General features: G+C 35.8%; 1 protein-coding gene across 1 annotated transcript in view; it reads left to right on the forward strand.

Annotated features, from left to right (window-relative positions):
• Positions 1 to 235: 235 nt before the first annotated feature.
• Positions 236 to 15,447, forward strand: part of LOC140160725 (uncharacterized) — an 84,866-nt gene continuing 69,654 nt past the window's right edge. Inside the window, exons 1-6 of the mRNA XM_072184025.1 lie at positions 236 to 340; positions 3,062 to 3,236; positions 4,604 to 4,726; positions 10,236 to 10,289; positions 10,452 to 10,505; positions 13,503 to 13,568. Of these exons, the coding sequence (XP_072040126.1) occupies positions 284 to 340; positions 3,062 to 3,236; positions 4,604 to 4,726; positions 10,236 to 10,289; positions 10,452 to 10,505; positions 13,503 to 13,568 (529 nt within the window). The 5' untranslated portion in view covers positions 236 to 283. The remainder of the gene's footprint in view (positions 341 to 3,061; positions 3,237 to 4,603; positions 4,727 to 10,235; positions 10,290 to 10,451; positions 10,506 to 13,502; positions 13,569 to 15,447) is intronic.

A 15,447-nucleotide genomic window follows, 5' to 3' on the forward strand; every position in this document is an offset into this window, starting at 1 on the left:
AACCTGCCTATAATAAGAAAGTTTAAATATCAAGAAAATATAAATAACATCAAAATTGATGATAATACTAGACCTAAATGATGATAATTTGTTGCAAATCATGAATTTGTTGTTTACAATTGTCCATATTCGACTATTTCCACTGCTCTCTTTCTTGACAGGTTTTTGCCAATTATTATTATTATTTTTTTACTTTTACTAATTTTGTTCAGGTTCAAGTTCATCTGGAATGTGCCAGCCTAATTGGCTACATAATGGAACAAAGTGTTATTATATCCATCATATGGAATTGGCATTTGATGATGCAATGCAATTATGCAACAGTTTGGGTGCAAAAATGGTAAGTTGATTATATTGCGGATGGTTTCTTGTATACGTAAATCATGACATATAACTTTAAATCAATAATAATACAAACGGTTCCAAAAAAGTAAGTCCCCCCCCTAGGAAACTTTGGTATAATCCCAAAACTGCTTGATCAATACTCTAGTTTTAAAGTTTGAAACTAAGACTGATAGTTATCCATCAAGTGAGTGGGCATTTGTTGCTACTTTTTTGCAGTGGCGGTGCTACCGGTGGGGGCACATCGTCATCATCCCTATATCTTTGTGTCAAAAATTGCCATGATAGTACAACGAATCCTCTCGTTTTTCAAAAGCTACGCATGGCAATTTTGTTCGAGATAGGCCGAGCGACTCAGGCTAAGCATACCATTTACATGATATGAGATATCACAGAGAGCCTGCCGCATAGTTTCTATTCTATGATTTGTGCATGATGATCAGTACCACATTATGGTGTTGCCATTGTAGAAAATTCGATTTGTTGTCAGGAAAAACGCAGGTTTTGTTTCCAGTACACTAACTCGAAAAGCAATACACTAATTAGCGAGGCCTTGCTGTTTGCTGTGGATATATTTTACTGCATTTTATAAGTAAAGATTTTGAAATCCAAAGTAAAAATTGTAATATATTCAACTATTTGAGAAATGAATTATACAAAGGAACCCGTGTAAGATCCAGCTGCTGTATCTATAATTCAATGTACATTATCAACTTTCTTTATCTGCGTCAATAATAGAATATCGATTTCAATCTAATTGAATACATGTCTCCATTTTGAGTTTGCACTACACCTCTGAGCGACCAGCGATCGATTTCTAGCCAATCAGATATGGTAGGCCTCCTTTTCTTGCGTTATCGCCCGTCGCTCACCAATGGAGTATTAAGTTTATATTTATAACACTGGCTGTTGACACTGTGGGGGGCTGCAAGGGGGGCATTCCCCTAATATTTTTCTTGCCCCCACTTTTGACGTAAATTTCCACTTTTTGCGGCAGTTTTGTGCAAAATTTGTTGATTTTGCCTCCCCTGAAATTCACTTTTCCCCCATACCCCCTGAAAAAATTCCTGGTGCCGCCTCTGCTTTTTTGCTATCTTATTCATTTAAAAATTCAGCAATTTATGAAATATTTGGCCAAAAAAGTTGCCTTTTTTCTACATTATGCTATTTATGCTTTAATTTGTGTTTGGCAACTTTTTCCTTTTAAGTGAGTAATTTAATCAAAAAGAATCATCAATAATTTACTTAAAGTTAAGCTTTTCATTCAAAAAACAATTTTTACGGTTCAGTGAATAAATTAAAATTAAATGCTGCAGCTTATTAATGTCTTTATAATGAATAGATCCTCCTTTATGTGAGATGGCTTCAAAGTCCTTTAAGGTGGTGTTGTCCCTCACTTGTTTGCTTGTAACAAGTTTAGTCTTGATAACAGCCACCCATAGAAATGTTTTTTTTTATTAACCAGTCAAGGAATTCAATGAAATGTATTGGGCTCAAGCATAAGAGATTGAACCAAAAAAGTTACTGTATCTTCCATTGGTTAATGAACACCAGATTTATCATTGAAGTTAACATTGTTTCTTCCTAATAAATTAAATTTGAATGAAAAATTAGTTAAATTTATACATACAAAAAACCGATTTAGAAAAGTGTATGTTTTTTTTGTGCATGAAATTTCATAGTTGGCTATATAATTTCTCACTGAACCATGTTTGAAATGTGTGAAAACTAAATGATGAATATCTTAACTTAAGTTATTTTGATTAAAGCAAAAAATATAGAATTTTTGTTTTTGAATAATTTTCTTGAAGTAAAAGAGGTCTGAATCAAAAAGCGATTCATAAAAAAGCAGATGTAGAAATTAAAGTGCAACTTTTTTTTTGGCCGAAAATTTCATAAATGGCTGTATTTCTCAGTGAAGATGATAAAAGGTAACAATAGAACCCGCTCACTTAATGCATAAGATCCTGCGTCATATACTGGGGTACCCAAAAAGGTGGTTTTGTTACATTTTGATGTGCAGCTTGGATTTCAAGACACTGTCTCTTGAGTATTCCTTCACTTACATGTATATTAAATCTTAGGTTAAATCCCACCTACTTTGTGATTGTTTTTGCCCGCACTTTCTCATTTTTTAACCGATTTACATAAAAAAGGTGTCAAAATGCTCAGGAGAATTAACCACTTCAAAGAAGACGTGTAGGTAAAATGTTTGAAACATTTAATTTTTTTACTATGTAACACAAAGTTACCCCTGTTTGTGACACAGGACCGTAACTAATCAGTTTATGTTCCAGACTTTTAAAATCATTAGAATCAATCAAGTATTTTTTTAGTAAAACCCATGATTGAAATAAAGTGAATTTCATTGAAAAAAAAATAAGCATGTGTTAGGAAATTGGAACTGAAAATAGTTTTTTTGGCAATTTGATATTTTTGCTGATATTGCACTATGATGCCCTATTAATCTGAGACCTGATCGTGGCTCCCCAGGTCCCTGGTTGCTGAAGGTTTTTAGTGTAGTATGTTTAGGGTGAGTGTTTCTCAGGTAAAAGCTCTTGTATGTGTTGTTTTAACAACTCTGGCACCTCGCCCCTTTCTATACCATTTAAAAATGGGTTATAGTATATAGAGAGGGGCGAGGTGCTGCTGGTTTTGCCTTTTGTGTTCTATATATAAATCATATTATTTCCAACCCTCTATTCTGTTCTCAATACAGTTACTTGTGGAAAGTCATAGTGAACAGCAGTTTATACAGAGCTTGTTTTCTAATGGGAGTCGCATCTATGTAAGATGCACTGATAAAGATTCAGAAGGAAATTGGACCTGTGTTGATTCACAGCATTACTACAACATTGATAATGGAACAGTATTAAGTTCTTCAGGGTTTTGGGGTAAGTGAGAAGAAACTTTCAGGTTTGGGGGCAAGTGAGAAGGAACCCAGTCAGAATAATTACTATTGCCCCCTGTTTCCACCCTCAGTAAAAACCCAAAAATTGCAAAAAATTCCACTTTTTACAGCAATTTTGTGCAAAATTTAATAATAATAAAAACACTTTTATAAAGCGCATTACATACAAGAACATATCCCAATGCGCTGAACAGTAAAATATCTTAAGTAAACTACAACAAATATATACAAAATAAATTCATGTTTAAAAAGATATAAAATGTCTTACACTACAACATACTTAAATTACACATGGCAAGAAGACAATGGTTCAGGACGCCCGTGATAATCAGAAATGCAGAGAAACACAGACTAATCACCGGTTCCTCATCACGCCCTACAAAATATGCATAATAATTAAACAAACAACTTGAGAAATAAATGAGTCTTGAGATGTTTCTTAAATTGGTCCAGTGATGAAGCATTCCTGATGTGAGGTGGGAGATTGTTCCACAGCATAGGTGCAGCGTAAGTAAAAGAACGTTGGCTGTATATGTGACAGTATTCACGGAGTAGTGGCAAAGTTGAGTGGCAGAGCTAGATCTCGGAGTGCTTGCAGGGTTCTTGATAGTGATAAGATCTTGGATGTAAGTTGGTGCGAGTCCAATAACGGCTTTGTATGTGAACAGCAACAATTTGTACACTATCCTTTGTTTAACTGGCAATCAATGGAGGTCGTTTAAGACAGGATAGATATGTTTGTGCCTTTTTGTCAGCGTCACCAAGCGGGCAGCGGTGTTTTGGATGCGTTGTATCTTAGCTAATTGATAATCTGGGAGTCCAAACAACAGACAGTTTGCGGAAGTTGCGATGACACAAAGGCTTGTACCAACTTTTCAGCACTTTCTCTGTTCAAATACTTTCTGATGCGGCCAATGTTTTTGATGGCAAAACACACTTGCTTGCAAACCTTATTCAATTGCGAAGTCATTGAGAGCGTTATATCGACAATGACACCAAGGTTCTTGGCTTCCTGAACCACTTGCACCCAGGTATCACCAATTGTGATAGATTCTATCTGGTCAGATGTAGAGTACCAAGAGGAAATCTGGATGACTTCAGTTTTTAAGTCATTCAAGGACAGCTTATTTGCGAGTGTCCAGTTCTTTATATCACGAACACATACCCCCAAGTCTCCTAATACTGTCGCGTTTACTGTCAGAAAATTTAGTGATTTTGCCCCCTGAAATTCACTTTGCCCCCCCATGCCTCCAAAAAAATTCCTGTCACCGCCACTGGAAGTAGTGTCTGCCTTACTATTAAATACTAAATTACAATTTACTCTAACCTGTATTGTTAATTTCATTTCAGATTGGGGCAGCAGTCAACCTGATGGGGGTACTGCTCATAATTGCCTGTGCTTAAACCTTCGTGGCAGATTTTCTGATAATGATTGTAGTAAGCCAAAGCATGTATTTTGTACTCAAGAAATAGGTATGTTACATTTTCTGCCTTTTGTGCATAACTTTCCCCTTAAGGATTTGAATTTTAGGCTAAATATGCACCATACAAACAAAACATTTTACTCCAAAAACCTTGATTGACCTGGCCTCTTCCTCAGTGACCAATTAAATGGTCTTTTCTTAAGGGCACTGTGTCCTAACGGTTAGGTCGTTCAACTAATGCTCACATGGGTTTGGGTTGGAACCCTTTCTGGGCTAACAAGATACTTTATAATCTAACAAGGCAATTTATCTCACTCCACTGTAAAACAAGTTTAAAATCAGAACAAGATATTATTTTGTTGAAAATGCAGTTTTGTTCTGTGGATTTTGTTCGTTTCCAACAATTCTTTTGTAAAATGATGATGTTGTACTCACATTTTAGTGATGTTTCACCACTTGGCTAGTACCGGTAGTGGTTTCATCAGATTGGCAACTCCTCACATCTGACTGTTTCCTTAAATGGACAACAGGAAGCACAGTAGAGGGCGGGATGAGTAGGTCAAAGATGTTGATGAGTGCGTAGAGACCCCCCTCATTGTCATTTTACATAGGAATTGTTAGGAACGAACAAAATCCAGAGTTGAAATTAATATTCCTAATGAACTTGTTCAAAGAATTTCAGTTTTGTTCTTTTCCACGTTTTACCTCTGAAGGTGCAATGTTCTTTACCATATTCAACTTAATTAGCACCCTCCAGCCCTAATATGCGCCCTCTACATAATTTTTTGAGTGACAAATATATAAGCGTCTCGCCCCTCTTCAATGCACAAACAACTAAATTTCATCAAAAGTTTGAATGAAATTGCCTTCTGAACCTCTAAGCTGTATTCTTAGTCAGTGGCTGTGATTTAGCTTGTAAACACTGAATTTCACTGGTTTCTGCATTGCGTCCACACGCAGGACACATTATACTGTGCATATTATTTTGCACAATTAGGTCCTATGCACACGCTTGACGTTGTGCACGTATATGCGATGGTTAACGCTTAAAAGGAACCTTTCAAAAGATTATAGTGTCATTTTACTAATCTTAATATTTATTTGTTTGTTGATTGATTAATAGGGCATCATAGCGCAATATCAGCAAAAATATCAAATTGCCAAAAAATCTATTTTCAGTTCCAATTTCCTAACACATGCTTATTTTTTTTCAATGAAATTCACTTTGTTTCAATCATGGGTTTTACTAAAGCAATAATATCTACCAGAAAACATTCACAATGTAAAAGAGACACTAAAGTTGACAAATGCTTCCCTTCCTTCCTTCCATATACGTGCTTACCTCAAATGGATGAGTATCAACGCATCCGATGAAAAAATCATGGACCCCTTAAATTTTACGATGCATGGAAGCTTTTATCATGTAATTCATTGCCGAGTTGCTCATAAAAAATTTTGTCATTGTCGATACAAAAAAGGAATTAATTATGACACAGAAAACTTTAAAAATTTCTGAATCTATACAGAAGATTTTTTAAAGTTTTCTGTAGAGCATTCAAAAATCATAAAAAATAATCGGTTAATACAATGACAGCGCAATAACATCTACCTTGACAAGTTATCATGTATTCCTGGTCGTAGGCGTAGATCCTGGGGGATATTTTGCCAGGGGTAGATGGTCCATACAATCATCCCCCCGATGTTGATGCCTGTATGTGGGTTTTTGACCAAATTAACCTCATATTTGGCCATTTTAGCCCTAAAAGTGCAAATTTTTGCTAGCTTCGCACAAATTTATTTCACCAGTTCAGCTTCAAAATGGCAACATTTTTTGCGCACAGAAATTTGTACCATAAACTTATTCTTTCACCAATACTTACAAGAATTTTTTTCCAGCCCATCACCCAATGTCAAACAGAAATCTACGCCACTGTTCCTGGTGCATTACAGACCCTTTAGATTCTCACTGGACCTCGTAAATTTGGGTTTTGTAGGGCTTAAAGGGTCAGGACAAAATCAACTGGACCCTTAACATTTTTGAGCTCACGCTAAAGTAAAAAGTAAAATGTCCCATTTGGGCTAATGCTTGGGGAGTTTGTTGGTACATACACCTACATGTAATTGAACAGATCCAAGCTTCATACTGGCTCCATACAGCTAGGGTTCGGTTTTTGCCGGCAAAAACTTGCCAGTTTTTGCCTGGTTTAAACCAGCAAAAATGGCAAAAATGGCAAAAACTCACATATAGTCAATCAAATATTAAAAAGTAACACAGAAAGCTCATAAACAGTAGCACTCAACTTTTAAAGAATCATTCAACATATTTTTTGTCTCATCAAGTCTTAAAGTGAAAATGTTTTGAATTTGATACATGCCACATTTTGGTTAAATGCACTTGAGCAATGAAAACACATGCATTTAAGTTCTTAATATGTTATTTATAATTACAAAATCTGGCCTTGTTACACTCAGGAAATTATTTTTGTAACTTAATAATTTGTTTAGAGAGGAAAAAACTTAACTATAAATCACTTTTTTAGTTTTTGCCATTTTTGCCGGCAAAAACTGGCAAAAATTGTTGTTGCCAAGCGGTTAAAACTGCGGCAAAAACCTGCGAACCCTGGCTATATAGTATCAACACTGTCGTTTTCTTCTGTTTTGCCAACTTTGTCATGTGAAATAAAACAATGACAATTTTATTGACTTCTGATTTTTGAGCTATATTTATACAAATTTAATTTTAACACTTTTGCTGGGATCACTGATAGTATGAGGGCAGTGTTCGAAATAAGCACTTATCCTCTTGTCCTCTTGTCCAAAAATCACTGGGGACAACCATATTTAGCTATGTATATACTTATCCCCTGGACAACCACTATATTTTACCTCCAAAAGTATGACACATTTTGGGAACAACCAAAATGTAGCGAGGACAAGCAGAATTTATGCTTTAGTTATCCTCGGGATAACCTCCATATTTTCCTTATTTCGGACACTGTATGAGGGGCATGGTTATAATTATAGGCCCAAGGTGATCTCAAAACCATGCTATGACCCGAGGCGTACATAATAATAATAATAATAATAAATTTTGGATTTATAAAGCGCCTTTCTCCAGATCTTAGAGGACTCAAAGCGCTGTAATTTCGCTGCAATGGTGAATCATCACAATCAAATCGCATCAACTACATTTAGATTGTAACATCCACCAATTATCTGTGCAGCTCCCCAAATTCCATTGGGTGAAGGAAGTTTTTGATAACCAAACAACTAATCACTGATTTTTGTGATACAGGAGGAAACCGGAGATCCCGGAGAAAACTTGCGAGAGCGAGCATTGGGCCGCGCCGGGGCTTGAACCCGGGACCTCAGTGGTGCAAAGCGAGGGATCTACCGCTGCGCTAACTCGTCCTCCCATAGCATGGTTTTGAGATCACCGCAGGCCTATAATTTTAACCATATGTCCCGAATATAAAGCAGTCAATATTTGTTTTATATTCGCTGCCGTAATGCACATTAGTAACCATTGGTTACTGGTTCAAGCCTGCAGGGCTCACACACCTGTTCCGAATTTTGATATGCCATAGGCTTTGTGTTGTGATCATTTAGATCGGTGGTTTGTAACAAAGAAACCGTGAGCCAGTTGACCTAGCAACTGTCATATTCTAATGTGCACTACGCAAGCGAATACCGAATGGATGTACATGGATGTTGCGATTGCATAGTTTAATCGGGACGCATGTGACCGGTCAATAGTTTATTTCCATGACCGGCCAATAGTTCATTTTGATGAAATTCTCTCAAATACAGGGCATTAATGCCCCCACTTTAAACCAATCAGATGACATGAATCTATATATCTTTAGGTACCGTAAAACCCCGTCTACAAGCATATATAGTGTTTTTTTATAAAAGCTTAATTAATTGAAGCAAGCGTTAATATACCAATACAATTGATCGGTCTTAAAATAATACTTGTTTGTATATGCTTGGATCCGTAATTTATTTGCTCAAACTCCATAATGGCGACTGGATTAATGTAGCTTTCATCAGAAGCACACTATATGCTTGTAGACAGGGTTTTACGGTATATAAAGCGAAATAAGATTGTATCATCATTTTAATAATAAGCACCCACGGCACTATAATTAAGTTGAATACAGTAATCCCTAACAGCTGCAACAATGACAGCAACATACTGCAGTTTTCATATATACGAGGGGGTATCCAAAAGTTTTTGACATCACCAAGAAGTGAAGGAGCTATATCGATGAAATTTTGTCAGTGTAATTACTGGTCCTTATGTATATTATGGTCCATTCTTAGTCAGTGGGAGTGGTTTAGTTCGTAGACACATTTCTGATTGGACAATCGCATGATTTTGGGTGCCGTCTATCAGGCCGTAGACGACCCCACGTCATCATGCGTCTTGATAATCCGTAACACGCGTGTAGAGGTGCGAGTATGTATCGCGCTGGATGCGTAGACTAGTGCGGAATATGCGAACCCGCTAGCAGTACGCGCAACAGAATACGTAAAGTTGTAAACAAGTTTCGTTCATTTTATAATGAGGGGAGTTTTTATGACGGTAACTTAGTTTTTGCTTTAAAAAATTGTTGACAGTTATTAAAATAATATTTAACTGACTAAGAATGAGAATAAACGATAGGAATTTTTATTTTGCCTATCCTCTACCTATGATAGACGACAGGCAGGTCTAATATATTTTATCGTAGTGGATACGGCTGCGCCGGCATCCACTACTCAAAATATTGGACCTGCCTGTCGCTCTATCACACGGTAGAGGATAGGCAAAATAAAAATTCCTATTGTTTATTCTCTAAAAAATGGTCTCATAAGTATGTTTACTTTCTTTACAGGTGGCGCCAGATGGGCAGTAGGCGCATAACCTTTAAAATGGTGAAAATTGAGGCATGTAGCGAGATTAAGTTCCTGCATTTGAAGGGTTAGGCCTACAATGCTCAGAAAATCTATGATGAAATGAAAGCTATCTATGGTGATGATTGCCCATCATATGGTACTGTTGCTTTTTGAAAAAGGAATTTCCAAACTGGCCACATGTCCCTCACAGATGAGCTAAGAAATGGACGTCCATCACTTTCAGATGCTGCAGCCACAGTGAAAGTGGAGGATCTTATCATGAAAAGGTTATGCGCCTACTGGCCAACTAGCGCCACCTGTAAAGAAAGTAAACATACTTATGAGACCATTTTTGGACCATAATATACATAAGGACCAGTAATTACACTGACAAAATTTCATCGATATAGCTCCTTCCACTTCTTGGTGATGTCAAAAACTTTTGGATACCCCCTCGTATTTTGAAAGCACATAATTATGTAGAGAATATTTTTATTGTAAAGCTTAGCATTTTCTCCACAATATACACCCCCCCCCCCCGAACAAGCTTGACAAAATGACCATGTAACCATGGGGATTGACCAGGGATAAAAGGGAAGGGTATCTGTGAAGTCTTTAACAAAATAAGAATAATGTTGATCACCAATTGATTGATTATAATATTGTAATTTGAACAGGTCCTACAACAACTGACAGTTATGGTGATGTTACACCGACAAGACTCACTTCAGGTAAGAACTTATTATAATATGAAAATACCCAGATTTGAATTTGCTAGCTTTGTGCGTTCTTTCCTGTTTATTGAAGAGTTTAACAAAATAAGAATAATCTTGATCACTGATTGGCTGTTTATATACTTTTGAATCATGTTCATGACATTGTAATTTGAACAGATCCTACAACAACTGACAGTGATGGTGATGTTACACCGACAAGACTCACTTCGGGTAAGAACTTATAATTATACCCAGTGTAATCATTTTCATCATGTTTCCCGGCAAATACAAAAGAATTATCCAAGTGTTAAGAATATTGAATACCATGGTAACAGTGGCATTGTGGAGGCAGAATAATTATTTAATGATTCCTTTTTTTGTGGTGTGCTTTTATGGCAGTAAATTACTAATTAGACTGTGTGCACTCATTTGAGACGGGGAATATTGCCACTTGGTAATGAAAAATCACTTAACCAAGTTCAGTACTCTGCTTTCAAACCACTTAATTTGAAAACCATCGCAGACAATCAGTTGGAAGTTTAAGCTGGTGGATTATAGTTACTGATGTTAGATGTTTTGTGAGCAAAATTCATGCTATGTGTCCGATGCCTGTTGGATTTTTAAAAGAATGTGTGTGTCTTAATGTGCCTGTGAAGAGCACTTTAAGGATGGAGCAAAAATAATCATTGGATATTCAAGATGTCACTGTTTTTAATTATATTCTGCATACTGATAGTCTTTAGCGGCGGTAAGTTTTATGACCATTCAATGTTGTCTATTCCTAATTATTTTCCTAATTTTTTATAATTTCTCAAAGTTTTATCCCTTTCTGGTTCCACATTTACTCATCCTGTTCTTCCATTCTTTTTTTTCTTTCTTTTTTTATCTGGTTGTTTCATTCATTCTTACTTTTATTCTACCTTTCTATGGGTCTTTAAGGACGGCATAATGGGAGTGAACATGGACGTATTCCGACTTCATTAATTCTGAAGTATATAAAATTATACATTTTTGGTTAGCATCAGATATAAACCAAAATATTCAGTTTGTGAAAAAAATCACAAAAATTTAAAAAATTTGTGACCAAAAAAAATCAATTTGGAGTAAAAAAATTCAATTTAGCTTTTCATAAAGTAGAGATGTGAAAGTTGTGAAAGGTGTTTAATATTTTGAAATTTGCCTCAAAATATTTGAAAATGTTTAAAAAAAGCGATTTTGTTACTCTATTCAGCAAAAAATGGCACATAATTGTATTTATTTAATTTAATATTAGAAAACCTTCCCTAGACATTGATGTGCTTAAAACGATAGTGCAAAAAGTTTACCTTTTGTTTGCATTTTTGTTTAGTTATCTTGTCACAAAAATCATGCAAAAGTGAATTCTGAGAAATCAATGTTTTTGTGAAAAAAATGTCAAAATTATGCACAAAACTTCACCTACTCTTTGGGGCCATTTTGGATTGGCCCCCACTTTTTTTAAAACTCTCCCATCACAAAACCCCTACACACAATGACCACTCACAAAATGTAGAACCACCCACATCACATGCTAGACCATTTTAAACATTATTTTACATTGTATGATTCTTTCTTTCCTTTATTGATGATATGTTGAGAATTATGATTAAGCATACTTAACTTGATCTTTGGGATATTTAAATGTTTCCATGTTCCAGCGTACGATGTGTAATCCTCTTTATACACACCTTAGGTTCTGTTTTAAAGCCATAATGTACGATCTTATAATATGGAATTGGTTAAATTTTTTCAAACCTGATTTTTTGTGCATATTTGTAATGTTTACACATGTCCCAACTTGCACTCAAATGGAATCGACCAAATTTGTTGTCTTTGTAGGTCAACAAAGCAAAGTTCGATATAGAGTCATAAATTATGACTTTATGTACTCCCATAGAACTAACTGCATGTTAAATGGCCAAAATAACCAGGGAGGTTTCTTTCACTTTACCTTGTTATTTCAGCTTAAAATAGCAGTTATTACTAATATTGTTTCAAAATTTTGAATGAAGAATAACAAAATTAAAATTTGATGGGAACCGTACATTAACGTGGCTGTGTACTCAAGACCTTGTTTCTTTCATGAAATTGAGCTTTTTTGAAATATATGTATCTTGTTATGTTTTTTATAAATACAAGGAAAGAAAATCCAGATTTGTTAACTCCAACTGCTCTATTTATGGATTTTATTTCACTTTTTCACTTGTTTACGCAATTTAAAAGGAAAGAAAATCTTTGTTGTACCATCGGGGTTTTGTAGTCGCGCAATTTGTTAACGCACAGATACGCTACGCATACCCCAATGCTTATCTGCATGCGCGGCGCATCAATATGGAAGCACCACGGAAGCACTGATTTCACAAAATCCTAGCGGTCAAATGGCTCAGTTTTAGTTGATAAAATGTAAATTTTTTCTTTCCCCCGATTTAAACATCAAGATATGAATAGATTTTGCCCAAACTTCTCAAGGGGATGTGGATTTACCCGATGTTTATGTAATGTAAGGTAGAAAAACGACAACTGCCGCATTCTCCTGTGAGCTTCGATCAAATTGCAAAATGTGACCACTTTAAACGTCAACGGCCTTTATTTCAATGTTCATTTTCTCGGTAAAATGACGATTTAGGTACACGATAACTCAATAAATACAGCATCTATAGGTACGCAATTATGCTCATCATGAAAAGCATGATCGACTTAAGAAACGGTTTTCTCATCTTTTTCTATTTTGGTCTATTTCCGATTTTAGGCATCATTTTGTGCAAATAGGCGCTTTGTGGATTTTAAAAAGTTCATTTTGATGCCTTATACATGTATGGTCAATATCTCAAAAAATAAGGCCATTATGAAAAAAAAAAAAAAAAAAAAAACGTTTTTGGAATGGTGCCTCAAGATTAAGAAAAAAAAAAAAAAAATGGAAAGAGTGTTTTTTGTTATGATGTACCGAACAAAAATTGCCAAAATTCACTTTTTTGTGATTTTCTTCATAATTGTTGTTTTTACACCAAATCCGTGATTTATATTGAGATTCATTGATGTCTTGCCTTTATAAAATGTATACTTTTATATGTCTTATGTAAATAATTACGTAAGTTTTGGCACTTTTACTACATACATGTCTGAGAGTACACAGCTGTCTTAAGGTTTTAAATATGCTATTGAAATGCTCAACTGGACAAATTAATGTCATTTTTCCCTTCTTTGTCATAGCCCCAGTGGTGTTGATGTCAAGCACAGATCCTGGCCAAATAAGTAATGCTGAAGGTACAGTTCCAGGTAGGTAAATTTGTCAGTATATTTGTTGCATATTTTAACATTGTTCCCATAGAGCCTGGAAAAGTTGTTGATTCATAAATAGAGGTAAAAGTCATGGCAACGTAATGCAATTTTAAATTTGGGTCATGGATATCTCAACAAAAGGGTCAATAACATGGAAAAGTTAGTTGCCATGGGGAATGTAGGGGTGCAACATCCCCTAGCAATCCCTAAAAGAAAAGATAAAGGAAGAGGGAGAAAGAAAGGGAGAGGGGGAAAGAGGGGAGAGCGGTGGAAGAGGGGAGAGAGTATAATTATTGTCTCTCACATCATGTGAGGGGTAAAAACTACAATCAACCACAATAAGTTGGTCATGGGCCCTGGGCCTATAATGATGTTAGGGCCAGGTGCATCTAGGTGATGTGATCCATGATAGGTGCATCTGTTTTCTTTATTACTAAGATTGACATAGTTTGTGTGCATCCCATCACCCCTCTGCAATGCTTCATCAGCACCAATGGTGTATCGTCCTGGCGTATGGTGGCAAGTTCCCCTCCCCTGCTCATGCAGTCGACAGAAATATTGGCACAAAATTTGCGATTTGCATCTTGCTTTTGGTCTATAGACCTAAATTTTACCCCCTTTGACCCATTTAGCAAAATGCCAAATCCCAGTTAACCCATTCTGAGAGCAGATCAGCAAGACGGCCCCAAGGAAATTTGATTTTAATCTCGAACTTTCTTAAAAATCAGAGCTATAATTTCATCCTTTTTATTTAGGTTATGTAAATCATAAAGATGAATGCCTGGGCAGCTCTATTGATACCTCAAAGCCTAAAACTCATGAGCCAGGGGCTCTGGCCCCTGGGACCCTGCTCAGGAGCTGACTGTTTTGCTCCACTGGCTCGAAATTGGCCAAAAGTTGTATTGTGATCTTTTTCATTTGGCCTGATTTTATGACATCGATTTGGACCATTTTAGCACTGAATTTGCTATTTTTTGGTTACTCCGGTACGTCACTGGATCCCACCATGAGGGGTACAAGGTGAGCCTCTGAACCATTTCAGCTCACGCTTTGCACTCCACCAAGTCCACACATCATTAATTTTTTGAAATTTGGGATATGCACTCAAAGTGTATGTAGTTGGGATGAAAAACTGTCCATCATATGAAAATTTTGACCTTTCTTATTGAAGATGTAGATTTTTTCCAAAAAAACACCAAACATTATGTCCCCATATTGAACTCCATGTTAAATGGTGAAAGTAGTCATCAGTGGGTTTTTTTTCTACTTTGCCTTGTTATTTCGGTTTAAAATACACAAGAAACCTGTCCTGTGGAAGTTATTGTTAATATTATTTCAGCATTTTGAGTAGAGAATAACAAAGTTAAAATTTGATGAAAATTGTACATTATGGCTTTAATGTTCCAGACCTTCCTAGATGTGCCTTTTGTTTTTCTAAGCTTATAAATTATTTGAAGTCATCCATAATTAGTTGCTATGACAACTTGTTTAGTGGATATGCCTATTGGAAGCTCTTAGTGTAATTAGTTATATTCATTTTAAGATGCTAAGTGCTATACAGCTCTTAAATTTATTTAATTAAAGTCACAAAATCAACCAAGTGCATGCTCCTTTTGTTGCTATGGATACATAGATGGTATCAATAGATTATGGATCATCTTCTATATACGCTGGCAAAGTTACGTAATAATCGGATTAACTACCATAGCAATAGGTCAAAACAATTTTTGAATATACCGCGCTGCACTGATATGTTCACATGATACTCTGCATTGAACCATATCATGCTGATCACTTGCACCTGTAAGATTAGTATCTTTGAAAAGACCAGTATTGTATGCAATCTATGATTGCAAACATACACAGGTTAGTTCAA

Source organism: Amphiura filiformis, chromosome 9 (assembly GCF_039555335.1).
Source record: "Amphiura filiformis chromosome 9, Afil_fr2py, whole genome shotgun sequence".
In the NCBI taxonomy this organism is placed as follows: domain Eukaryota; kingdom Metazoa; phylum Echinodermata; class Ophiuroidea; order Amphilepidida; family Amphiuridae; genus Amphiura; species Amphiura filiformis.